The following is a 27,497-nucleotide window of genomic DNA, read 5'->3' as shown; positions in this document are numbered from 1 at the left end:
GAGTGGTCAGTAATTTTGCCGTAAAGTTTTCATAATTATCTTAATAATTAAGCCAAGTCAAGCCAGAAATTTTTAAATAAATGACAATGCCTTTTCAATATTGTCAAATAAAATTGCTCATTGAATTCTATTCCTGCAAGTTTGAGGGAATTTGCATCGTATAAATTTCCTCATTACTAAAAAAAAAAAAATTAAATGGCACTAACCTCTCCAAGAAGTTAGTCATATTTGAAGATTTAGATGGCTTTATCTGAAGTTACTACTTGTTTAATAAATAACAATAAAGCCCGCATGTAGACCTTTTGTGAATCAAGCTGACTTTTTGCCTTAGACAAGTTATAATACACTCTTGTCCTTTGAGAGGATTTAATTAGGGTAGACAATGATATGAGCTACCAGTAAAGGCTCTAATTGCCCTATGTTTATAGCCTGGGCCTTTCAATAGCAGTCCAGAGTCTTAGTTTAACAGAAAGACAAACATCTGACAGAACTGAAATTTTAGTGATTCTTACATGCTACCTAAAATGTAAACAAATTATTATTGGGTTGTTCCCAGTCCTGAATTAATTTCTCCCACTAAACCGTCATTAAGTTGGGTTATTGTTGTTTACATTTCTTTCTCTGTTTCCCACTGTTTTTTGTTTTATTTTTTTTCTTTAGCTGCTCAAAGAAATATCTAGGAAACGCAGAAGTGTCCGTTATGGGAGAGAAGTTGAATTAAAGCCATATATAGCTGCTCACTTTGATGTCCTTCCCACTGAGTTCACCCTGGGGGATGACAAACATTATGGTGGATTTACAAACAAACAACTCCAAAGTGGTCAAGAATATGTCTTCTTTGTGCTAGCAGTGATGGATCACGCAGAGTCTGTAAGTTAATTGTGATGGCATCTATTTCCTATGGCATTCTTACACATTTTCACCAGAATGTGGTTATCTAGGAATATGTGTGTTATATCCATCCTAATTATTTCACATGAGCTACGCTGTTTCCCCGAAAATAAGACCTAGCTGGACAATCAGCTCTAATGTGTCCTTTGGAGCAAAAATTAATATAAGACCTGGGCTTATTTTACTATAAGACCAGGCCTATAATATAATATAATATAATATAATATAATATAATATAATATAATATAATATAATATAATACCAGGTCTTATATTAATTTTTGCTCCAAAAGGTGCATTAGAGCTGATTGTCCAGCTAAGTCTCATTTTCGGGGAAACACGGTATCATTAATTTAAGTGTAGTAACAGGCTGCCCACTTTTTGAACACTGCTGGGTAATCTGCTTGAGATTTCATTACAGAAAATGAAATCTAGTCTCTAGTGATAGAGAATTTAAGTGGACTTCTAGTATATGAAGTGTCAAATTGTTAGGGCATAGTTCTTGAGACCTTTCGATGTGACACATATCAATAGAAGGGTGATAGTCATCACTGCTCATCCTTTAAAAAATGACTAATCTCAAAAAAAAAAAAATCATGTACAATACCTAATAGACATCAACCTGTGTGGTTACAATAGGAACTATCTCTGCAATTACACATAGTATATTTCCAGGTATTTGAAAATATTGATAAAGAATGATTGTATTTTATTCTCCTATAACTGCCAGTGAGTCCACCGTGCTCTCTACCCAGATTCAGAGGGGCAGTTCTGTCTAGGAAAAGGCAAGCACAGCCAGCTTCTTTAATTATAGCAATTTACCGGTGACTCTATCACTGAAAAGCCAAGAAAGTTAGAAACTAATTCAATAAAACAGAGAATTCCTAAGGTACTCTAAATAATGAGTTGTCTTTTTTTATGTAACTCATCTTGCTCTTATGTCGTTTTATGCTTCAGTTGCTTTGAATGTTAAAAAGAGAGAGAGGAGGAGAGAAATTGTAGATGAAAAGGGGGATGGCTTTTGAAGTGGCAGTTCACATTAACATTTAATATACATATTCTAAACTGTATTTTTCTGATAGATTAGGGCCTAAAACTGACAGGAGTGGCAACTCAGTTGAGCCAGTCACTTCCGTATATAAGAAGCCTGGATGTATCAAAGATTTCTCCACATCAGGTGTGGGCGTGTACAGCGGGACTTCTCTTCAAATGACTGAAGGAATTCCCTTTTGGAAAGTCAAGACACAAAGGCAGCCTTTCTGCCTGGTTTACCTTTGTGTATAGAATGTCGTCGGAAAACAAAGTGAAGGGCTTCCTGGAATTGTAATGCACAGATATGCTTTCTCTCTCTAGTTGAAGGTTTTAAGGCAAAACATCAAGGGAATGGAAATCATCTCTTTTTTTAAATGACTTTTACATATTTGAAAATAATTTTCTTTAAATAGCTCTAGGACATTTCAGAGAGCACATTCAGGCCACTGAGGTAGGTCAGAGACCCCAGCAAAGAGGACAGGTTCATCAGATCATCAGGCTGATTGCACCACTGTCAGAGACTGATTTCTAATGTCTCCTAAACGTTTTTGCTAGGGTTTAAGTGGCATCACCACTGATGAAGCATCTACCCTTTCCCTTAGTATGTCATCTCACTGTTTCATTAATTATGCAATTCGGATTTTTTTCCAATATATTATCTGAATTGCCCTTTCTCTCCATCACCTTTTTTCAACATTGCTCTCAAAGAAACAGCGTGGTCTTTATCTTTCCTGTATGTTTTCAGGCCAGCATTGACTTCATAGAAGAGACTTGTAGCCGACTAGCATAACGTTAGCAGTGATACAGTCCATTTGTAAGCCTCTAATTTTCATAAATGATTGTTAATAAAGCACCTAACCACTCCAAGGCTAGACTGATAATTTCCGTAGAGAAAATGTCCCCCCTCACCAAAGACACAAACTTTTACCCAATCTGTTGCCTCGTATCAGGAATATCAAAGGACTGGTTTAGAATAACCAAAGGTTTGTTTTTTGTTTTTTATCACCTCACACATTGAATAAATTTTATGTTTCACGAGGCTGGTGTCATTTTACAGTTTCGTTTTCTTTTCATTTTTAACATGTCTCTATTTTCTGATTTGAGTTGGAAATCTATGTGCTTTGGGAACACCTCTGCTTAGATTTCTGTCTTGGCTGACCAAGATTATTATCTAAGAGGTTTTTGGTAAAGAATTTCAAATCAGAGAGTTTTGCTGGCTCTTGTCTGCCAAATAGTTTGAGTGTGACCTACAAAATGGAGAGGGGAAAGTATAAACCAAAACAAACAATTACACTTATATAAAGAACCATGTTTCTTGGATGTTTAGTGTCTTTGCCAAGTCCTTTGTGTAAATCTTTACACTGTACATTTTTTTTTTTTTTTTAGCTGCTTCTAAAAAGGTTGGAAATATACTGAGTTATCTTTTTTGATGCATTAGAAAATCTTGAAAGTCAAGTTAATCTCTTCCCTGGGCACAGTGAGGAAAATGGGAAGGAAGAATAGTATGCAAGTATTCTATGGAGCATGTATGTGTTCTCCAAATTGACTACTGTGCTTGTCACACTTAAAACCAGAATTGTGCTCTAAAAATGTGTTCTTTTTAAAGTAGGTTTAAAAATTAAATATATTTACGGATCATGGAAAAATGAGCATATTCTTTAATGCCTTCATAATATCTGCCATTTGAAAAGATAAGCTTTTTATTTTATTCAACAAAGATTTGCTGGGAATGTACTAAGTGCAAAGTTCTTGGCTAGCTACTTTAAGTATGCAAACACAAATAGTATATAAATACCTACCTTCCAGAAGTTCATAGTTTCATTAAAGAATATAAGGCATATGCACAAATAAAAAACCAAAATAGAGTTTAATGAATGCCATTAAAAAAGGAATAAAGGACTATCTAAATTTTAAAACAAACAAACAAACAAAAAACTTGCCTACGTGTTGTAGAATAAGTAATTATTTCCAGTTAAAGTGTGGCAGCTTCAATGGAGGCAGCATTAAGGGAAGCCTTGGAGATTAGTTGGATTTCAGGAGCTAAATGTTGTGGAACTTGTGAGAGAGTTAAAAGAGAGAGTAGAGCATTTTGGTATAGTAGCAAGAAGTTCACTGTGATGGAATATGTTGTATGGGTAAGGAACTTGAAAACAAAATTGTGGGGGCACTTAAGAACCATGCTAAGCTGTCTAGGTTTTATTTAGGAATCACCAGAGAGCCTCCTGAAGATTTCATAACTGTAGTTTAGGATAACAACTCTAGCTTAATAGAGACTATTAGAGGAAGTAATAAAGACTAGCTGTGGTTTGGATGAACATGAATGAGGTCCTACAGAAATGTGGTATCCATGCGACTGGAAAGAGGGTGGATGGACTTGAGGGTCATTGATTTGACAAAATCAGTAGTTTTTCATTCCCAGCTGTTAAGAGGATGAGAGAAATGAGCAAGCCAAAAGGAGTGTATAACTCGGCAGCAGGGAGGTAATGTGCAATTCTTATTGAGGATACATGTAGGAATCTCTGGAAACAATTGGAAATGAAGGTCTGGGACTTAGCAGAGTTTCTGAGTTTAAGAACATCAATGAAGAAGTAATTTGCATAGAGGTTGATAGATAAAGCTAGGGATAACCTTGCCAGATAAGGGAGAGAAAAAAAAGAGACTAACAGAAAAGAAAACTTAAGAATGCTGGCACAGGATGGATGCAGAAATAGTTAACTCGACAGGGCGTAATCAGTTGGCAAGATTAGGATGGGACTAGTTGAGTATAGAATTAGGAGAGTCTGAGGAACGAGTTTTAAAGAAGGCTTGATCAACTGTGACAAATCTGGAACAGATGTCGGAAAGGGTAAGGACTGAATAATAATAATTAGATTTGGCAAATGAGAAACTTGAACCAATGGTGGTGCTGGAATGAGAAGAGATGAAGACCAAGTGGTAGGACAGGTGGGGCAGCCCGCCCACGGATGTGGATTGGTCTCTATTAGAAAAGGAAAAGGTAAGACGTTAAAGGGAGGCAGAGTCAAAAGAATACTGTTTTGAGGTAGGCTAAAATAGAAAAGAACAAAATATGAGATTATAAAAATTTCATAGCTACTCATTCTTTCCCCATATAACTGTATATTTTTCCCAACTTTATTGAGGAAAAATTGACAAGTATAATTTTATATTTTTAAAGTGTACAACATGATGGTTTGATATACACATGTATTGTGGAATGGTTACCAAGATCAAGAAAATTAACACATCTATCATCTCAGGCAGTTAACTCTTCTTTTGTGTGTAGTGGAATGCTTAAGATCTGCTCTCAGCAACTTCCCAGTATACAATGCCATATTGTTAACTATACTCACTATTATGTCCATTAGATCCTCAAATCTTATTCTTCTTATAACAGAAGTCCTGTGCCCTTTGACCTACATCTCCCCACTTCCTCTCCCTCCAGCCCCTGGCAATCAACATGCTATTCTCTGTTTCTATGAAATCAACTTTTTCTTTTCTTTTTGTTTTTTTAATTCCACACATGAATGATACCATACAATATTGTCTTACTCTCTCTGGCTTATTTCACTCAGCATAATGCCTTCCAGATTTATCCAGGTTGTTGTAAACGGCAGGGTTTCTTTTTTTTATGGTGAATAACAGAGTGTGTGTGTGTGTGTGTGTGTGTGTGTACACCACATTTCCTTTGTCCATTCCGTGTCTTAATATTGTGAATAATACTGTAGTGAACACTGCTGTGCAGATGCCTCTTAAAGATAGGGATTTCATTTCCTTTGGATAAATACCTAAGAGTGAGATTGCTGGATTATATGGTAGTTTTCTTTCTACTGTTTTGAGGAGCTAATGTACTGTTTTGTATAATGACTGTACCAATTTACATTCCCACCAACATTGTATAAAAGTGCTCCCTTTCTCCTGTATCACTTATCTATTGGGAACAATCCTCTGAGCAATAACTATAATTAAATTAAATAGAAACTGCTAAATCCTTTTAAATTCTAAAAATTCTGTGTTCTAAAAAGTGATATCATAGATTCCATACATCTTGCATCTATAATTTGAACATTGAACTTCTCTTTTGAAGTTGTAGACTTTGTTCATTGCTTGGCCTCTGTTTTCTAACTAATGTACAGTACTAAGGACTACTTACATAATTTAACATTTAACTAAATACTAACATTTTGCTCTATAAATGTTTACTTTCTAAATTTGGTCTTCTTAACTGGATGGTAATGTCTTGAGGGCTGAAGCTGTAATATTTCTGTTGATTTTCACATAGCATTGAACATATTGGCATAATGTAAATGCTCATTGAAGATTTTGTGACTGGTTAATTACTGGCACTTTATGCTTTATAAGATCATTTAATATGCCATAGATAGATCCCAAAGAAAAAGTATCTCTGGAGTAATTAATACCATCAAAAGTGATTTTATTATAAACTACTTCACTATCTAAGGAAATTTAGATTGCTCAACCGCATTCCTCCCTCCCTTTTCTTCCTTCTTATTTTCTCCTTCTCTCCCCTCTCATCCTTATTTTCTAACACTGTTTCACACAATTATCAAATCCACTATGTCCGGAATCTTTCCTTCCTCTAACACTAAGGATACGCACTAGAAAGACATGTATATAGCTAATATAGACTTTGTTTTTCCTCAGAAGATGTATGCAACCAGTCCCTACTCTGACCCTGTTGTGTCAATGGACCTGGATCCCCAGCCCATCACAGATGAAGAAGAAGGCTTGATCTGGGTCGTAGGTCCTGTCCTCGCCGTGGTCTTTATCATCTGCATTGTCATAGCTATTCTTCTCTATAAAAGGTAGGTTTACCCAATGTTTCTATTGGGGACTGTCTTATTTTTGAAGACTTGGTAATCCTTCTGTAGTCATTATGTGATTGATCTTAGTAGAAATACTTCAGTGTAATGTAATAACTGTGCTATTTAAAATCCATTCAGGGTGTGGTGTGGACTTCACTGCCCAGCATGCATAGATCCCAGCCTGTGTCTTCTGAGCTACCTTATGCAGTATGAGCCCTCTGCGTGACATTTGAGACATTAGCATGTTCACAAGCAGATAATCCCATGCCAACTTTCATTTTATTGTTTTAGACAATTAATTGCTCAATCTCAACGTGGCTTAGGAAACATAAATTTGCACATTTGTGTCCATTTCATAACTCTAATGTGCACATGTGCTGAGATTTTTCCTGGTAGCTATTTCTCAAAATTGAGTGATGTAGCTAAACTTTGAAGATTAAAGAAGGGAAAAAAGAGGAAGACAATGAACTTTTTTCCTTTCCCACACTTTTTCTAACCCTTATTCCACATATTCAATACTGAATTCTCCTCTGTGTCTAAGAAGGGATGTGAAGCACCATTTCCTTTAAACAAAAAAGCAAACAAACAAATAACACAACTTCAATCTTTATGCTCACAAGTATCAATCTGACTTTGATCAATCTGACTCTAATCGTTGATTACGATTAGGATGTAAATAATCCACAGCTACCCCATGTTTTCTTATTGTCCACTCTTTTTTCAATTCTATTTCTGCCTCCATTACCTATAAGCAAGATTTTTTTTCCCTAGGTCACTGCTCAGTCAGTAGAAGGGAGAACATTAGTAATTCCCCTTCCCCTAAATCCTTTTGACTTTAAAAATATATAATTATAATATTATAAACATATAAAATTATAAAATTTAACATATGTAATGTATTCTTTTAAACATTTAGAATGACAGAATTCTGAATTATCTTCCTTTATATCAATTTTCCTTTTCTTCTAATTCAAATTTTATTTCATGAAATTTTAAACATTTTCCATTGTAGTATGTCAACTTTCAAAGGATCTTTGAAAATGATCTCTTCCCTCTACTATAAAATAGCTTCTCTCCTTCTTCTCTCTCTCCCAGTTCCTGCCACTCCCCCCTTCCTTTCCCATATTTTCTCCCTCTCTCCTCATAATTTTGACCTTCAAAATCAGATAAGAATGTCTCCATTTTGATTATCGCTTACATGATTAATCTGATTATCTTATTTCCATGATTTCTTTTTCCTATCCATATAGCTCCATTCATTGAATTCATATTAATTATTTCTACCTGTATCCCTTTGTTACATATGTTCTTATGTCCTAGAATAGCCCTTTTTTTATATAACTTTTTCTCTTGATTCAAAAAAAATATCCTTCAAAATACTTCTCCTTTGAAAAGCTTTCTCTTATGAGGCTACATTCCATTTTACTCCAGTGTGAAAAGAGGTTTGTGGGGGAAAAAAGGAGAAATCAAAGAAGGAAGTTCATAACCATAACCTGTTAAATTGCCTACCCTATTTTAGAGCTAGAAAAATAAAAAAGAAATACCCCTCATTATTTTTTTTTTTCCTGATCACTACCATCTATGCCATAAAACAGCTAAAATAGCAAGTGATTGAAGGCCAAAATCTCCTCTTAATTGATGGCTTCAGTCTCCCTGTCTTAATCCTTATCTCGTCAGTGGGCATGGTAAGGGGCCTATTCTATCTGATTGCCACTGTCTTCTGCAAGACATAAGAGCAGGAACCAAGAGGGAGAGACACACATATACCCACAACAGTAACAGACCATTTGCAAATGCTAGCAGGAACCGGTGTCCATTGCTGTTCATGTGCTGCACTTGTTACCAGAAAAGAATACAATAATTAAAAAGCAAAAGTAGAATTGTAATTGTTTTCAGTGAACTATTCCGATCATCACATCCTATCCTGGGAGTCAGATCAGAAAACAAGTGCTCACTGACAGTTGCATTTCTAGAACATATCACATGACATTTTATGATTATTCAAAATGGACTAAATACTTGCCTTATTTATTTAATTTTTTTAGTTCTGTGTCATTCAGATATATCTGGCTATCCTTAAGTTATGCCACTTAACAGGGGCGTGAATGTGGTTTGTGACTCAGTTATGTAAATGTGAAGAGATAGGATTATAACCTTGATAATTTTTAAGATTCATAATTAAGTTTTCCTTTCTTCATTTGCATGTGCTTGAAAAAAATCTACTCAGTTATAATTTTTTCCCAATTCTACAAAAAGAGACATCATATTTAAAGGTTTTATGACTCTGTTGAAACAGTCACACTTCAGTGTGTGCATATGTAAGCATCGTCTAATGCAATTGTTGGAAGATGCACACATCCTCGAATGCTAAGTATATTTAGCTAACCATCTGAAGGCCCATGAAGCATTTCTGAAATAGAAATGCTTGCTTCAGCAGCAAAGAACATTCCTGACTTGAAATTCAAGTAGACCCAACAATGTCCGTCTTGATTATTGTGAGGCAGTTCAAGAGGAAATCTTCTGTAGGCAAAGAAGAGTGTGTTTTATAGCTTGGATTCTGAGCAAAGTTAATTATGTTATAAATACACCATCCCTTTCAGGTGCCTTTCAGATTATACATAGGTTGTTAGAATTGAATTTATTATTATTATTATGATTATTATTATTATTATTGTTATTACTACTACTATTATTAAAGTACTGTATTTCCTATAGAGAATTAGTATAGAATATTGTTGACTCATATCATCTTGATAATTCTGCTTATCAAGACTACTTGTGTTTGGAGTAGGTCTGTAGCTATGGATGGTTTATCCATATAAAGCTGCCTGAAGAGACTTTGAGACTAATTCTTATTATCATACTAATGTGGAAATAGCACACTCTTTTATCTGACACATTGTTCATTTGACTTTGTTTTTAACCTAGTAATTTGAAAACCTATAATACACTGATAATCAATGACAAAACAATATCACTGGGGCTTTGTAAGGGCCCTAAAATTCCTTCTGAACCATCAGAAAATTGCAGTATGTTTGGTAGATCTTTAGTGTTACAAATTATCTTACACTGTGATTTTTTTTTGAAATTTTGTACTGTGTGTGTGATAATGTACAGTGATTTTACAATGTAAACTACAGAGATAAGGTAGTAAGCTTTAAAAAACCACTAGCCTAGGAATTGTAAAACCCGAATTCAACTCCCAGCTCTATGACGAGCTGGCTTTATGGGGTAGAAAGTCATGCCAACATTCTGGGCCTCAGTTTCCTCATTTATAAAATAAATAGGTAGATTAGATAATTAAACCTTATTAATAGTAATGTTGCATAATGAGAATATCGAAAAATAAAAAACAAGTAATAGAATTTGAACTATATTATTTCTGCCTCCTGGGTTGTATGTATATTTTTTAAATATGACTCCAGGTTACTTGTCATTTGTCCACACCCCCGAAACACACACACACACACACACACACACACACACACACACACACACAGACTCGAAAGAATCAATAAAGCAACTGAATGCTTTAGATCTTAATTGACCCTGTACATCTGTTACATGTGAGGTGTTTCAGTCACTAGCTCTAGAACTGCCCAGAAATTATTCATATAGAAAATATTTGATAATAAAATGTTAACCTGACTCTATGGAAAAGTATTTCAGTATGGATGAAAGGTGTTTATTACATACTATAGAAAAAAGAAAACATGGATTAGGATGTTGGAAAGGTGTAAGGCACAGTGTAGCGACAATTAACCCCCTTGAACAGTAATGGTCTAACTGGACAGATACTGTAGAGAATAAATCATCCTCTTCCCACGCCCATGATTTATATGTGTGAAGGCCAGGAGGCAGATGTGACTAAAATATAGACTTTAGCTTTTCCCAGATCCAACCCTGGTTCTCTGTGGACTTTGTCTCTTTCGTTTTCTCTTCTTGTATCAACCCTGCATATATTTCCAAGTTATCATCAAAGAAAGAAATACAGACCAGAGTATTTTGAGATGTTGTGAAGAAATATTCTGCCATGCCCAACCACACAGGACAGTTCTGCCTCTGAGGAAGTCCTTCCCAAAGGCTGGAACACATTTCCTCTCTCCATGGCCACTCCTCTCGGCCTGGCTACCTCTAACTCATCCTTCAGAGGAAGCTAAGATGTCACTTACTATATAAAAATTGGGCCTGAGTGCCTTCCTCTTGTCCTCTCCTCTCTACCAGGTCAGGCTGCCTTAGGATCCCTTCTTCTATGCTCTACTTTTCTACTATATTATAGAATGTACCACATTACTGTAATTGTCCATTTTCTTGGCTTTCTTGTTCCCACCATAGTGTAGGTCAAGGACTCTGTCTTATTCCTCGTTGTATCCCTTGTGCCTAGTAAAGAGCATGGCACAGAGGGATATTAAATGTCAAATGTATATAAACCAAGTAGTGTTAAACACTATTCCCTCCACTTGATTTCTCCATCACTCAATACTGCCTTTATGTTGGCTGGCAAGAGCTGTAATAAAACCCTTAGCCTATGATTTAAATATACTGGTTTCAAAAGCCTTGAAACTTACATGTTTGCACCCAATATGTACCCACAGTGCCACAGATGGCAAGAACCCATTCCCTTCCATGGCCGAGGAATATTCCATTGTATATATGTACCACCTCCTCTTTGTCCATTCTTCCATCGATGAGCACCAGAACTTGGCCATTGTAAATAATGCTGCAATGAACATATGGATGCACATGTCCCCTCTAAGTACTGTTTGGGTTTTTTCAGATAAATACTCAGAAGTGGGATTATTAGGTCCTTCTTTGTCTCTTGTTGTAGCCTTTGTTTTAAAGTCTGTTTTGTCTGGTATAAGTATTGCTACCCCAGCATTTTTGTTTTTGTTTTTGTTTGTTTCCATTTTCATGAAATACTTTTTTCAATTCCATTATTTTCCATCTGTGTCTGTCTTTCCATCTGAAGTGAGTCTCTTATAATGTAAGGTTCCTGTTTTCTTATCTATTCAGCCACCGTATATCTTTTGATTGGAGCATTTAATCCATTTACATTCAAAGTAATGGTTGATAGATATGTAGTTATTGCCATTTTATTCATATTTTTTTACCTTTTGTTTTGTTTTGTTTCCATCTTAAAGAAGTCTGTGTAACATTCCTTGTAATACTGGTCTGGTGGTGATGAACTCCTTTAATTTTTTCTTCTGTGGGACGCCGTTTATCTGTTCTTTAATTCTAAATGACAGTAGGGGATTTTTTTTTTTTTAACCCACCAGGTAAATCCCTTTAAAACTGAGAAAAGAATTAACCACTAGGTTTGATATCATTTTCATTAGTCACTTTCTATATATGTTTGTACAATTTCAATGTGACATTTGTATTATTGAAAAGAGATGGACTAAATGATCTCAAAGCCAGATACTCTAGTAACATGAGTATATATTTTATTGACATTAAGATAGACTTGGTACCTGTATTTGTATAATTGCAAACTCATGAAATACTTGCCTCAACATGAAGATTGTTTAGATTAATTATTTTCTGGATATATTCTCTGCATGAACATGGTATTTGCACAATCCATATATTATCACAGGTGAAAATGTCTATGTCCATGAGCTAAACATGTTCTCAGACAGCAGCCACCTCTTTAACTAGGAAAATATCTGTCATATCAATGGCTGGTAATAAAATACCTTTCTGGATTAGCCCAGCTATATAGGTGGGTCATGCTCTGTCGATTTATAATGATGAGTATTACTTTTCCCAAAACTGAAAATGCATTTAATCTTTTATTGGAAAAAAGATTTACGATCACCTTACTTGTCAAAAGGTGTTTGAAAAAATCATTTCTGCTACTTTATCACCTCATAGTATATTATAGAGTTGTGCAAATTTTTGTGTTGTTCAATGCAATTTGCTGGTATTTATATCATTAAAGGAATAACCTACCTCTTAACTGAGAACTCTTTATTTTAAATGAACAAATTTCTTATATGGAACAATGTTATATTTCCATCAAGTACATTTGTTGTTTCCTCATGGCATGTTTCACAAAAATCAAATTATATCTCTACCACCAAATATTCCTGGGATATAACTAATTGTGGCAGTATTTTGTGAGTTGATGGATAAAAGAGAATGTGACATTAACATGCAAAACAAATATTTTATTTAGTGATGTACCCTCATGTCCTCCATTTACTTCATGATTAGAGGCCTTTAAATATTTTAATGTACTGTCATTTCCTAATGTGTATTAGTTATGTGTCTCCACCTGGGAGCACTGTTAAATCTTGGTTGTCATGGTTACAGTTGTTACCATTGGCCAACTAACATTTAGCCTTTCTCTTTCTTTTTTTCTTTTTTTTCTTTTTTTTTTTTTTTTTGCTGCACTAAAATGGAGCAGTAAACCTGACAGGTGAGGAATAGAAAATAAACCCCTTTAACACTCAGTTTATATATATATATGTATATATATATATGTATATATATATATATATATATATATATATATATATATATATACAGACTTTGGAGGTATTGAGGGGGTGAGGGTGGAGGTTGGATATAAAAGATGATACTCGGCAAGTAGAAGGTGGATAAAACCTACATATATAAAATAATTTTGATATAAAATGATTCTGGGATAAAAAACATGTCTCTATAATAGATAAAATTATCTTTATTTTCAGCTAAATTTAGAAGGTAGTAAAACTAGTCTCTGTTGTTTTGTTTGTTGTTAAGGTTAAATGAGGATATTTATGTGTCAATGTGTCTGCAGAAGTAAAATGTGAGGTGTCCCATAGGCTGTTTCGTGTGTGTTGAAGATCAGTTTTCAAGTTTGATTTCTGGTCACCTTTCAACACTCACAGGTTCACAACCTGCAAATATTGGTGGCATTGTGTTAGTGAAAACTCTTCTGTAGTCACGAATTATTTTCCATGTCTTCCAGCCTTAACTAATAATAGTAATAATAGTAGTAGTAGTAATAGTAATGATAATAATAATAATAATAGTAGTAGCAGTAGTAATAATAATAATAAGTAGCTATCCAGTAATTATTATACTCCGTGATTATTGACTAAATGGTATTATTTAACCTTCTAGTTTTCTAATTTATATATACCTATATATCCATATCTATATTGATAAATAGATACAAATTCCTGATTGAAATTAAACTAAGAATGTTTGTGGTTGACTTATCCAGGGAAATACATACCAGTAGTGCCATTCTTAATGATGTCAGAATTGCGAAGTGTTGAACTGATACATTTGAATAGTAATAGTAAAGATTTCAAGTAAATATATTTCTTTTCCTTTTTCTAGTTTAAAAATGAGAATAATGAAATCTCTGAAAACTTAGCAAAAATGTTATTACTTTCATATTGGATCTGATTTAGACCGCTATATGCCGTTTAAAACATAACAGCAGTAATCAATTTTTTAAAGCTCTTTACTATTATTACTGATAATGGCCAAACTCTTCTTCTTACCAATCTTTCTTAGAAATTCTTTCCATGAGAAAACAACCATTTTAGCACATTTCAGTTTTAAAATAACATGGTAACAAGTATAGGCAGCTAGAACTGTCCATGTTGTGATTATCAAAATGTAATTAAACAAAACAAAATTTAATCAAGCAGTTTTCCTAGCTGGCTAGAGTATTTTTGGAGTTTGAGATCTTAGAGGTCATTTTTTTTGAATAGATAAAGTGAGGGAGAAGTTACTTGTTAAATGTTAGGACATTCCTCCCAATCTATCACAAATATGAATTGTAATTTTACTCCCATGCTCTGGGTTTTCTGAGACTCATGTTGGCAACAAGATGTGATTTTCAGCTTTCCTGGCACCAGAAAAACTGACTAAATTTCCTTAGAGACTATTCTTTTCTGTTTGTCTCAGTGTCACTTAGCCTGGCCTCAGTGAAACAGATAAGGAGGATGTTACACTTCTGGATATTACCTGCAAAAGAGAAATAGTTTCCTTGCCCAGATATTTCTACTTCTGGTTTCCATAATCTTGCAACAATGGCAGTAGACCAACTTTGAGAAAGGATAAAAATTCAGGTTTTAGTTATTGCATCTTGGCACATCAATAAAGAACTGTATCTGCCAACTTATGTGAAAAAAGCAAAACCTGAGAAGGACCACAGGGATGATTTGAAGTGAGAAGACTAACCATATGTTTGTGACACGTGGGGTTGATTGGCAAGCCATACTCAGTGACATTTTATTTACCCATTTAGGTTCTGCATCTTTGGTGATAAAATAAATCTGTCAGTGTTGTGAGGCAAATATCCCCAGCATAGATAGCCACAATGACATTTCCTGCTCTGAAAATGGCCATGATATCCTTCTTTCACACAGTCTTCTGAGCCCCTCTTTCTCTTCCTTCTCATATCTTTTTCATCAGCCCTCCACCCCTTCTTTCCTTCTCATCTTATACTCCATGCAACTGGAGCCACCAGTCCCTTTGGCATACCTCCAATTCACTGCTTTCCTTTGATTGGTAGTATAGCTTGGCAGTCCATTCTGTCCTACAACTGTGCCTGGCACCTTTAGGAAGAAACAGGAAATCAACAGACAGGTTAATCTGAAGTTCTAAGAAAGCAAGTTGTCTAATCGGACTCACCTAAGAAAATTCACTTTGTCAACTTTGTTTTGCCAAAGGTATTGCAATTGAGCAAATCAAGAGTACTTTTCCCTTTGCATCCATCGTCCTATCATCCTTTGGTTAGTTTTATTTTATACAGATGAGCAGAGATAGAAAGAAAGACTATTTAACAGGAGCCCTCTGGCTAATCCTTGAACGACCTGGGTGACACTGAATGAGAGCGCATTATCACAGGAACACAAATAAGCTGTAACACAGTCATACCAAAAAGAGAAAAGGAGAGTTCCTAAATAATTTGCTGCACCCTTTTTCCACCATCAGAATGCTTCGAGCAGGAGTGAGATGTTTAGATTATGACTCTAGCCTGGAGATTGCTGGAATCAGAATTTGGAATGATATATTGTTAGAAAAACACTTTCACTTGTTAAGGAATATTTAATCTAAGTCAACCTGAAAGAAATTAGTTAGGTACCATTCTGATTAGTTGGATTTGAAAAAGAAAAATAACAACAACAAAAAATGAACAAAGAAATCTTAAGAGAGAAAAAAAAGTTGTGAAAATGATAACACTTTAAGAGAATTTAGTAAAACTAGTAGATAGCAATTAAAACACATTAAATGAATCATGTGAATGATTACTTCTAACATGGCACTATTAATAGTTGATATACTTTGAATGATCATTAGGAGAATTGGACTATCCACTAGGTGAAATTACTTTTTTTCCAATTTTTCTGTGATTGACTTTCATTAACAAAACATTAATCATAATTAGCTTAACACCATAAACAGCCAACAGTTTTTTGTTTTTTTTTAATTTGAAAGAGAAAATGAATGGTGGTTTTGTATGGTCCCAATTCTCTTTCCCGGTATTAAACTAACTTGGAATCTCAGAAATGCACTTACTGTATTTATCTGCCTCATGGGAAAATCCAATGGAGGTCTACTTTATAGCCACCAGCTACATATTCTTAGAAAGGAGAAACGGGGGCAGATTTAGGTGTTCAATCTGAGTCCCAGCAGTTTCTGAGCTTTTCTCTATGGTGACCACCATCTTCGTATGATGACTGGGGTCTCCCTGTTACTTGCAAATAGAACTAGTAGATAAGGGAGAATAGCTGAGAAAGGATCCAAGAGTTTCTCACCAACATTCCCTTAAAGTAGTGTCACTGAATTGCTTAATTCTAGAGCTGAAAAAGGACTTTGAGATCATTCACATAAACAAACATTTTAGACCTGAGGAAATGCTATAGGCCAAGAGAGAAAATGAAACCTGAACAAGGCCACAAAGCCAGCCCACCAAAATTTTAAAACTGAAAGTTGGGAGGTGGAGCATGACTCTGCTTTTTTAATCTGTTTCAATAGGGTTTTGTTTATGTGTTTGTTTTATTCTTATATTTTTACTTTCTCCCTATAGGAAGAGGGCAGAGTCCGACTCTAGAAAGAGCAGCATACCTAACAGTAAGGAGGTCCCTTCACACCATCCAACAGACCCAGTGGAATTGAGGCGCCTTAATTTTCAAACACCAGGTAAGAGACATAGCTCATCTTGCCTATGATAATCTTCACTGAAATTTTTATAGCTCAGTTGATGTTACCTTGAAAGATGAATGCATCTCCTTATTTTGAATAACTTTGTGCATTCTCTTTTATTTTAATGTTATTGAGACTCATCAAAACATAAGTCTTGGAAAGAAATTAAGCTCTTTGTGCAAATCTGAGGTGGGGTGGAAAAGAGGGAAAAAATGTAATTCTCCTTCAAATTTTGGACAAACTATAGTCATATAAGAATACTATTGTGTGGGCATAGTACAGTTATTATTTTCAATGACATCTGGAAAGAATTCAGGTTCTCATCTTATAAAATGGATGAATGGATGGGTGTTGCATCACTCATCCTATTGGGAAAGATAATATTCTGTATTTTTCTATTAATTTATGTCTATGTTACTCTGAAAGAAAGGATGACAAAAGGGAGGAGGGACGCAAGTATGGAGGAAGGGAAAGAAAGAAAATGAGGCAAACATTTGTAGCTTTTTAAATAATACGTATACTGAATCACACTGACCAATTCAGGATTCTTACTGCGGAGACACAGAATGGCTGAGAATGAGAAATACGTTTTTATCTCTTAAAATAAAGAACATTAAGTGCTTCAACAGAGGAAAAGTATTATTCTCACCGAGCGGCATTTAGTACAGTATTGTTAATTCAAGCCTAGTTCTATTTTACTGTCTTTTAAATAAATCTTGTTTATACCAAATGAATGGCAAGTAATGAATGGTAAAGAGAGATGAAAACATAAAACTGCGTGGCACTGTCTCAATACTTAATGATGATGAACATGGGAAAGAGCAGATCTAAGAAGTCTTTTGTTATTATAATTTGGTTGCAGTGTTGTACCCCCAGTTGGAGGGAAATTTTCTTTGTGTCAAGTGGATGTTGTAGCTCATAGTACGATACACCATAGATTTATTAAACTACACATTTGCAGTGAATTGCTTTAAACTGAAAATACATGGTTTATTGTATGTCGCATATTTTCTCTTTCCGTGCAGATATGTCATAGTAACTGGTAACTATTCAGTTGAAAGCAATGTCTGGCATTTTCAAAGTGGCTATACAAATCATCCTAAATGTGCTGTGTTTGTTCAAATTATATCTCAAATGAGGTTCGACTGTTAAAAATTTGTTTTTTAAAAAGCAACATATGCCTTCATTAGCATAAAAGATGGGAGGAAATGTTCATGTCTCCAAAAGTCTCGTGTAGGCATGTTTTGGAAAAGATCGATCAGTGCCGGCGATGCACATATGCCCGGTGGCTGAGTGAACTTTTGTAGGCTCTCAACATCACTGTGTTCCCTTGGATGCTCCCTGTCGAGTCACCCACCAGGTGCTCCATTAAGGCAACTTGATATGAACTGAGTAGTAAACCTTCTCACTTCATCACTTTTTGAAATTGTACACCTGAAATCTCTATGCAACTTTACTAACAATTGTCACCCCAATAAACTTCCACTGAACAGCAACAAAAAGAAATAGAAGTGTACTGACTTTTTCAGGTCACAGGCAACTTCTTAGTTCCAGGAATTCATGTACTTTTCAATTTGGCTCAACCAATGTATAGAGGACTTGAAAGCCACAGAAATAATTTGCTGCATAATTTCTTGCATATGTTGCCTCATCACCTTTTACAAGAGCAGCACATTGTAGAAATGGAGAAAATGATTATGTTTCTCAGTATCTTGCTGCTCAACACTGCCCCCACCTCCTCTGGCTTCTGTTTAAAGTGTGATCTGTTTTGGCAATAACCTTGGTCTTCCAGCAAAGACAGACGCGTACTGTAGGATTGAGTGGAAAGGCAAAGGTAGCCCCAAAAGAAGAAAACCAGCAGGGGTGCTGTCCCTCACCATCTCCAGCACCAGCAGAGAATGTTTCCAGGCATAAAAACATAACATGAATAGGAACTGTGTAGAAAGGACCGTTAGCAGAGTGCAGGTGAATGCAAGAAAGGGAATAGAAATGCCTTCAACCAAGAGACCTCCATCTACAAGTACTTCTCACTTTTATAGGCAATTTTGCAAATATGGCCAGACCCAAGAATTCTATTAAGAATTTAATTTTCCCAGTATATATGGAAATATTAGATCTATTTATAGAGAGAACATGTTAAAATACATATAAGTCACTGGAAAGGATAATGAAGTTTACAATGGAAGTGGCATTGCTTGCATCGCCAATGGCTTTGCAAAATTAAAATGAGAACCTAAGTGTATAAGAAGGTATCATTTAACTAAGCTTAGACTTATCATCTCAAGTGTGTAGTAAAATGAAGTGGGCAAAATGGATAAAGAAGGAGAGAGGAGATTTAGTAAAGGAAGAGAACAGAACAGGAGAAATTGTCTTAAGATCCTAGCACATCTGTTCCCTCAGGAAGCATTATGTTGTGCCCTTTAGCTCAGGTAAGCAATATACTTAAACTTGATTTGTTGAAATAGCCTATTTGCCTCCTAAGCTCTATGATGTGGCCTGCTGTCCTGAAAATTGGACCAGTTTACAAAGGAAGTAGACTCCGCTGTTAATGGGAAATTCATATTAATGTGACCATTTGCTTCAACCTGTATGGATTCCAGCCAGTGGCTAAGAATTACCTTAATTACTTGCCAGTAGGATGAAGTAGAGTGTGGGATTGTTAACCAAGAAACCTTTGTGTGCTTTTTTCTCTCCTCTTATTCACAAATAATGAAGGGCTTTCCTAGATGATGAAATAAAATGACCCTTTATTAGGTGTTGCATAGCAGATGATATGATGCTACTTAATTTTTGGATTTTAAACAAAAAATTTTACCTTCCACCATCAAACCTTTCAATATAGAATTACTTATCCACAAACATTACAAAAATTAACAATGTTTATTAATGGTATGCATAAGTAGGTAATTAAGCATTCATGTATTCTCTTCAAACAAATGACTTTCGATGAAATCAAAAACCTGTGATTTATATAACCAGCCCTTAGCACAGAACTTGTTAATGAAAGCAAATTGATATCTAATTCTGATGGGTCTGTTGTGGATGATAAAATACCAAACAGCACCATTTGAAATTCAGTAATTCTTTGAAAAGGTAAAGGAACGTTTTGCTTAGTTCATGAGTTCTATAAATTCTACTGTAAAACAAAAATCTTGTGAATGAACAATCTAATTTTTATGTCATGTATTCTTGTTAGAGAGTCTAGATTTAATGAGGCAGAATTTTTTTCCCCTCAGTTCTGCCTCATATTCAAAAAGTATTGAAATGCACATTGCAAATTTCATATAAATTCAGTATTATGACAGTTTAAGTACTTCAAAGAACAGTACCCTTATCTCCAGTATCACAAACACACCTGTCTCTGGGTCAGGAAAAGAAAAAGATCAGAATTCTATCCACTGTCTCTCAGCTGAGGCACAGAGTGAAGACAGAGAAACCTGTTGTTTTCAATATAACCATCTTTGTGAGGTTGCGGGATGTGGAGAGAACAATTGCTTTAGCAATACGTTCCAAAATTTGGATGGCGGTCAAGTCACTGTTAGCGAAACCCTGCATTCAAGCATCTGAACAGGGTGAGGGATTCTAACACCTTCCCAATTGAGAACAGGTACCTCTACTTGTAGATATTTTCCATGAATATGTTTATCTGTCCATTAGGTTCAGATGTCAGTGTACAGACAAGTTATATTTAGAACCTGGTCTACCTACTCTCTTGAAAGAGCACGGTTTACAACAAATAAGGCATTAATTATTGTTGTACGGGTTCAGTCAGAACTAGTGTGTAACATGCAATTCAAGTGTCATCGCTTTCTCACCGGTGATCTACAAAAGGAAAACAGAGACCTAAATATATAAGAAAGGTGCCATTTAGCAAAGGCTAGACTTAATCACTTTAAATGGATAATGGAATAAGTTAGGCAAAATGAGAAAAGAAGAGAGGAACTTAGAAGAAGAACTAACATTAACTTCTGATCACGTTTTACAAGTCTTTAAGGTCTGTGGAGGAAGGAAAGAAAATATTCACTTATAAAAGATGCTTTTAAAAGAAATCTCTAGTAAGCTTCACACATCTTTGTGGGCAGCGGTAACTGGGTGTGTGTTACGGTAGTTGATAGATGAGTTAGTTACACGTTAAACCAAAGTGAACTATATCCATTAGCCTGGGTTGGGAGGTAAGTTGTTTTTTTTTATATCGTCTATATATCACATTGTGTGTTCACCACCCAGAGTCGGTTCTCATTCCATCACCATATATTTAACCCCCTTTACCCTCTTCTACCATCCCCCCTCCTCCCTTACCCTCTGGTAACCACTGAACTATTGTCTATCACTATGAATTGTACACTTGAAACCTAGTATGTAATTTTATTATCCATTTTCACCCCAATAAATTTTAATTAAAAAAAAGTTTTTCTTTTAAAAAAATTCCAACTCATTTTTTGACTGCTGCCCTTTGATATTTTTTGTTGTTGTTCTTAATTATAAAAGCAACGCATGTTTATTAGGGAATTTTTGTAAAATAAAAATAAACATGTAAATAATTGTACATAAGTAGTAGCTACATAGGTGTTCGTTATATTACTTAAATTATTGTATGTTTGACATGTTTCATTAGTTGGAAAAGTTTTTTAAAAATGTACTTTTAAAAAAGAAAAATTACACTTTACCCCACCACTTTTTCTTTTTTTATTTGACATATGTAAAATAAAATGTAAACGATTGTACCCTCAGGAGATAGCTACCGTATATATAGCTCAATGCATATCCTTCCAGATTTTTTTGTATCTATAAACAATTCTTTAAATGATAAGATATGTAGCAGGTGTATAGATATACATAGATAGGTTCATTTACATAAAATTTCCTGTTTTAACACTTAACTTTTTTGCAAGTCAGTGTATTGTCGTATCTTCTTTTTAACAACGGATGATATTGATGGTATTCTGCTCTGCAGCTGTCTGTCGCAAATGTGTGGATCATTCCCTGTTAATGGAGCCAAGTTATTTCCCGTGTTTTGCTCTTGCAAACAATACTGCAATGAGCAGTAGTGAGCCCACATCTTTTCACATCTTTGTTGCTGTTTCTGAACGTTAGACACCTAGAAGTGTGATTTCTGAGTTGGAGGATAGGGACACTTACCATTTTGATAGAAACAGATAATTACAGATATTTTTGAAATATTGTAAAAAGTTTTTACTTACAGTGGAGGCTCCTCTGGGCCATGGCCTCTAGAATTGCACAAAATGACTGATAAATATAATATTGTTAAAGGATGGTGCTGTATAAGAAAAATTTTTTAAATTGCTAATATGTGTTCATATTCCTACTTTTTTCCCAACAAAGAAAATTTAGAAGTTCAACATCTCAGAGAAATAAGCTTCATTTCTTGTACAAAAAAATGGTATAAGGGAACTGTAACTAATAGCATCATATGATGCACCAGTCACCACTTTTCTCTGTGCTTCTAAAATCCATCACTATCCTCCACACACATACCTTTGGTTGATTTGTCAGTTTCCATCGGAATTTTTTTTTCCCATGCAAAATTCTTTCTTCTGGTGTCTGCACCTCCTACTTACACCCCTCACCCCAAAAATTATTCACACAAAAACAAAACTATAGTGTGTATATTTGCACCTTTTAGGAAAAGAGATTTAAAAATTGATGATCAGACGTTATAACATAAACGCCTCATTTTCATTCTATGGGTGACCTTGATATGTTTTGCCCTAAAGCGTACATGGATAGTAAGTGATTGATGGGCTGTGAAAAACAAAAACAAACTCATAAAAAGTTAACATATAAGAAGGATATCATGCTAAGCAAAATAACTCAGAGGGCAAAAGTCGAGATACATGATTCCACTTATATGTGGAATATAAAACTGAAAGCAGCAAACAAACAAGACAAACAAAAACTCAGACACAGACAATAGTATGGTGGTTACCAACAGCATGGGAAAAGGGAGAGTGGAAAAGTAGAAAAGGGGAAATATATGGTGACGAAAGGAGATTTGACTCTGGGTGGTGAACACACAATACAATATATAGATGATATGTTATAGAACTGTACACTTGAAACCTATGTAATTTTATTAACCAAAGTCATCCCAATAAATTTAATAAAAAATAGCAGTATCAGCAGTAGAAAGGTCTGCACAGCAACTGTAGGTCTTCAAAAACTCTTGACATGTCTTTTTTGATCTATTAGTACTCTTAATTGGATCAATGCTAACAAGATCCATTTTTACATATACTTCCTTATCTTCATATTTGATTTCGTATTGTAAGAAACTCAGGTATATGACCGGGGTTAAGAAATACCCAATGTACTCTTTGTATTTTCTGCTTCAAAAAATTTGGTTCGTTTAATCTAAATGATGAATTTTTGTTATAAAGAAACATGATTTATTCAAATTCTGTACTTTGAGAAATTCTACATAAAAAAAAAATTCTACATTATTTTTAACTATGCTATCTAGTACTTACCTGAAAAATTACTCTTTCTGTATTTTTCCCATAATAATGATTCAATAAGTCAAATTGTCACTGTTCTTTTGTTGTTGTTGTTTTTTTGTTTTGTTTTGTTTTGTTTTGTTTTGTTTTGTTTTGTTTTGTTTTGTTTTACCAAGAAGCAATTACACCTTACAGATCAATGTTCCCTTTTGTCTTTAATTCATCATTCATGTGTGAGACAAATTGTTAACATGGAGTATTTATATTTCATTCAGGGTATTCTACATAGGCCGTACATTATGTTAAAGTCTAACAAATATTTCATAAACTAAGTTTCTCTCTATGACTTAATTAAGTGCAACTTTGACAGGACTACAGTTAACTGATTTGATGAACAAGTTAGTTTCTCCCTGCTCCATGACCAAAAACTATTCTCCAGTCTTTATCACAATTTGCTGGAAAGAAAACCATGAAGATAGTATTACTGAGTCATCACATATACAGTAACAAAAACAAAAATCATTTAAAAGATGTTCCACCACTATTAGTGACCTCAAAAACACTACTTCGCAAAATAGTTGTAATGTTTTAAAGTGCCTATTAGCATTTAATGCAAAAATGTGTGAAAAGAAAGCAGGTATTTAAACATATCTAGATAAAGTCATTTGAAGCATACTAATGATTTGATTATTGACAGTAAAATATAACAAAACATTTTAAAAGCAAAGACATTATAAATTAGGGATTTAAGGAAAAAAAAAAAAAACTTCTCCCAAATAACATTACAGGTTTTAACATTTTGAGTGTATACCTTTAGTTCATGTTTTCATGGAAGCCCACAGCATTTTGACAAGAAGTTACTGGAAAAGACAGATGTGTGTATAAGTACACTTTACCTCTTCCCTATCACCAAAATAGACATACTTTCTAAAATGAAGTTATTACATTATTAACACATTTTCTGCAAGTGAGGATGGTTTATGACCTCTGTATTGCTGTGTAGATAGCTCAGTCTCACAGGCCCATATTTCTGTATATGTTACAATTCTTCCGGTGTGTTAAATGATTTAAGAGACAGCATGGAATAATGAGAAGTGCCCCAAATGAGAAGTGGCAGGGTCGAGTATCAAATCCCCATGTAGCCATACTTTTTTATGGATGATGATGGCCTTAATCAAATCCTTTTATCCTTCTGAGCTTCAGTTTTCTAATTAGTGTAATTAATGGGGGCACGGAGGGGAAAATAGATGAACCCACAGATCAGAGGGTGACCCATGTGAGAAGTGTCATTGTCTTCTCCCCCACACAATGCTTGGTGTCCAGCCCATTTCCTTGTGGATACAAGTATACTGTCTGTCACTCTCAACCTTCTTTGATTTTAGTTCACACACACACAAGGAACATTTTGCTGTTTTAAAACAGAGGTCACAATCTAGTTAGCCAAATGTGGCTTGCAAAGGCCTTGTCTTTGAGCCCCACTGGGTTTCAACACAAATCTGAGTCAACAGTGAAAATTGAGGAAATGTAACATAATAATCTAGATTTTCAATTGCTATTGAAAACCTAAAAATCATCACCCTGTTGGCTCTGTAGTACCACTTGGAAAATATCTGCTCCTTGTTGAAAGGAAATGGAGATAAATGCATTTCTTTTTCTTTTTCTTTTTTCTTTCTCTTTCTTTCTTTCTTTCTTTCTTTCTTTCTTTCTTTCTTTCTTTCTTTCTTTCTTTCTTTGTTTTTGTTTTTGTTTTTGTTTTTGTGTGTTTTTTGTTTGTTTGTTTGGTTTTTGGTGGAAGTGTTTACTGTACAATACCTGGACATCTTCAGAGATTTACCGTATCAACCTGGCCCCTTCGGCCACTGGAGACTTTGCCCTCTTGCATTAGAAGATCATAACTGCCATTCCAGAAATAATACAGTAGAAAGATGCCAAAAACTCTTAAGATTTTGTTATTTACTAGCCGGGCTAACATATACAAATCATTTAACTTCTCTGGAGTTCAGAGTCCCCTCAATTTCATAAAATGAAAATGCTGGACTAAGTAATATCTAAGGCACCTCTCAGCTTAAAATGCTATGATTTTAAAGTTTTATTTCTTATAATAAAGCCTCCATGACATTACTATCACAAATAGGCACCCTATTAAAAGTAGCCACCATGTTTTCCCTCCAACCTCAGGCAGATGTCAGTGACTGTATCTGTCATTTTTCATGTTCACAGTGTATATTGTGGCTATCATAGCTTCAAAATGAAAACTCTGCTCGGATTCAACATGTGCCTTTAAAATACATTTATGTTGTGCATTTGTAGCTTCAAACTGATGAGGTCATGGCCCTGGCAAGTCCTCATCAGTTATGAGCTGTACTTCAAGTTTTTTGCTGCTGATAATAGCTCAAGTACTAAAGCTTGCTAATGGAGCGACATAGCAGATTCAGGGGAAGCACCAGAAGAAAGCTGATCTCATTCCCATAAAATCTGATATGATTTTTGAATTAAAAAATAAGTAAATAAATGGAGCTATAGGTGCTCCCTTCTTAATAATTCCCATAGCACTGAGAACCATTACTGGGAACTTTAAAAATATCAGTGTCTGGCTTCCACACCCAGAGATTCTGACTTAATTGATCTGGTGAGCAGCCTAGAAAGAAGGAATTTTAAAGTACCTCAAATGATGCTAATGTGAAAATACTCATCTAATAACAACTTTGGTGTGTAGACTATGAGCAATGGCTGGGCTGCCAGACACCAAAGATTAAAAAGAAACCACAGTGAGATCAACTTCATAGTTTTCTTAGTGTGTCTATTTTTTTATTCATAATCTAGCATGCTTGATTATATCATGTAAAAATTGTTCAAGGTTGAACAATGGAGAAGTTGGGGGGAATTATGTGATACTATTTTTAGCTAGATCTTTGGTGATTGTGTTCTGATATTAACTAAAGAGTTTCTGTTAGAGGAATTTAATCCCAGGTTTATACTTAAGCATAATTTTTATGTTGATACCTGATATGACATCTTAATATACTTTTAGGTTAACTGATGAAAATGGCATTAAACTTAAATAATTCAACAAATAGACTATTCTACTTCATAATAGTTTTTGATTTTGTAAAAAGTAAATGTTCACCACTCCTCAAAGAAAAGTGCTATAACTTTTAGAACCCTTACATATGAGTTACATCCCAGAGATATTCTCTGTTGTTCTCTGTGCTCAGATATCCTATCTGCATGTGATTGATATGAGAGCTATAAAGAAGTGACTCCAGAATGTATCTAGCTCTGCACTTTTTATTTTACAGATAAACAAATTGAGGTGCTTGATAACAAGTATTTGTCCCTATTAGTAGATGGCAGAACCAGAAGTAGAATACATGACCAATATTCTAGTCTAGGATTCCTTCTCCTATATCATTGGATTCCCATAAGTTCTCCTCCCTTTTCTGTGCAGTATTCATTCTGCCATTTTTACTTGTCCTAGAACTTTGGTGTAATATGATACATATTGACATGTCTTAAATGATTCTTAAACTCTATAGTATCTTTGCATGTGATAATATATGAGTATCCTAGTTTAGAATGTAATGGGTCAGTGCAAGTTTGTTTGGATTTCTCTGTAATTAGCATCCAAAATAATACTTCCAGACCACGTGCCAGTGCATGCCAGAATTAAATATGTTGATCGCATCTTTGGTTAATTATTATGATCTTCTACTGCTGTTATACTAATACTTTTCCCATCTCCAACTGGCTTTACTTTTTGCAGCTTTGAGCAGTAATTCAGTCCCCTACGCCTCCCTGATTGGCTCTGTGTCCTCCCTCTCTAGCCAAACCACCACTCAGTCCATATATGATAATAACTCTCTCCCACGATTCGCTCGAAAAGGTCTAAACATCTTTGTCTCTTTTATTTTCTCTGTTAAAGCACTGTAATGAATGTCCACATTTTTCCATTTCCATTTCCAGATAAGCCTAGAGTCTCTTGTGCCTTTGCATTTCCATTCTTGTCATTGGGGGGTGCCTCATCTGGATAAGATCACTTTAATTATCAGAACACTGTCACCCATCCACTTCCTGCAAAGAATGTAAATTAGTTCAATTCTACCATCTATATAGAAAAGTTCCAGAAATGGGCTCCAACACCTTGG

The 27,497-nt window shown here is 34.9% G+C and overlaps 1 protein-coding gene across 50 annotated transcripts in view; it reads left to right on the top strand.

The window, feature by feature from the left end:
• The window catches only part of PTPRD (protein tyrosine phosphatase receptor type D), a 2,065,421-nt gene that overhangs the window by 1,926,112 nt on the left and 111,812 nt on the right, over window positions 1-27,497 (top strand). For 25 of the 50 annotated variants that reach the window (XM_088793168.1, XM_074330438.2, XM_074330432.2 and 22 more), the window contains 4 exons: window positions 661-870; window positions 6,585-6,745; window positions 13,152-13,166; window positions 16,782-16,894. In XM_088793168.1, the coding sequence (XP_088649294.1) occupies window positions 661-870; window positions 6,585-6,745; window positions 13,152-13,166; window positions 16,782-16,894 (499 nt within the window). The remainder of the gene's footprint in view (window positions 1-660; window positions 871-6,584; window positions 6,746-13,151; window positions 13,167-16,781; window positions 16,895-27,497) is intronic. The other 25 variants (XM_088793165.1, XM_074330437.2, XM_074330442.2 and 22 more) reach the window with 5 other exon arrangements.

The sequence above is a fragment of the Rhinolophus sinicus genome, chromosome 16 (genome assembly GCF_057876585.1).
Source record: "Rhinolophus sinicus isolate RSI-liver-muscle chromosome 16, RSI-T2T, whole genome shotgun sequence".
NCBI classification, from domain to species: domain Eukaryota; kingdom Metazoa; phylum Chordata; class Mammalia; order Chiroptera; family Rhinolophidae; genus Rhinolophus; species Rhinolophus sinicus.
The sequence above is the reverse complement of the archived record's forward strand: the minus strand, read 5'-3'. Positions and strand labels throughout refer to the sequence as shown.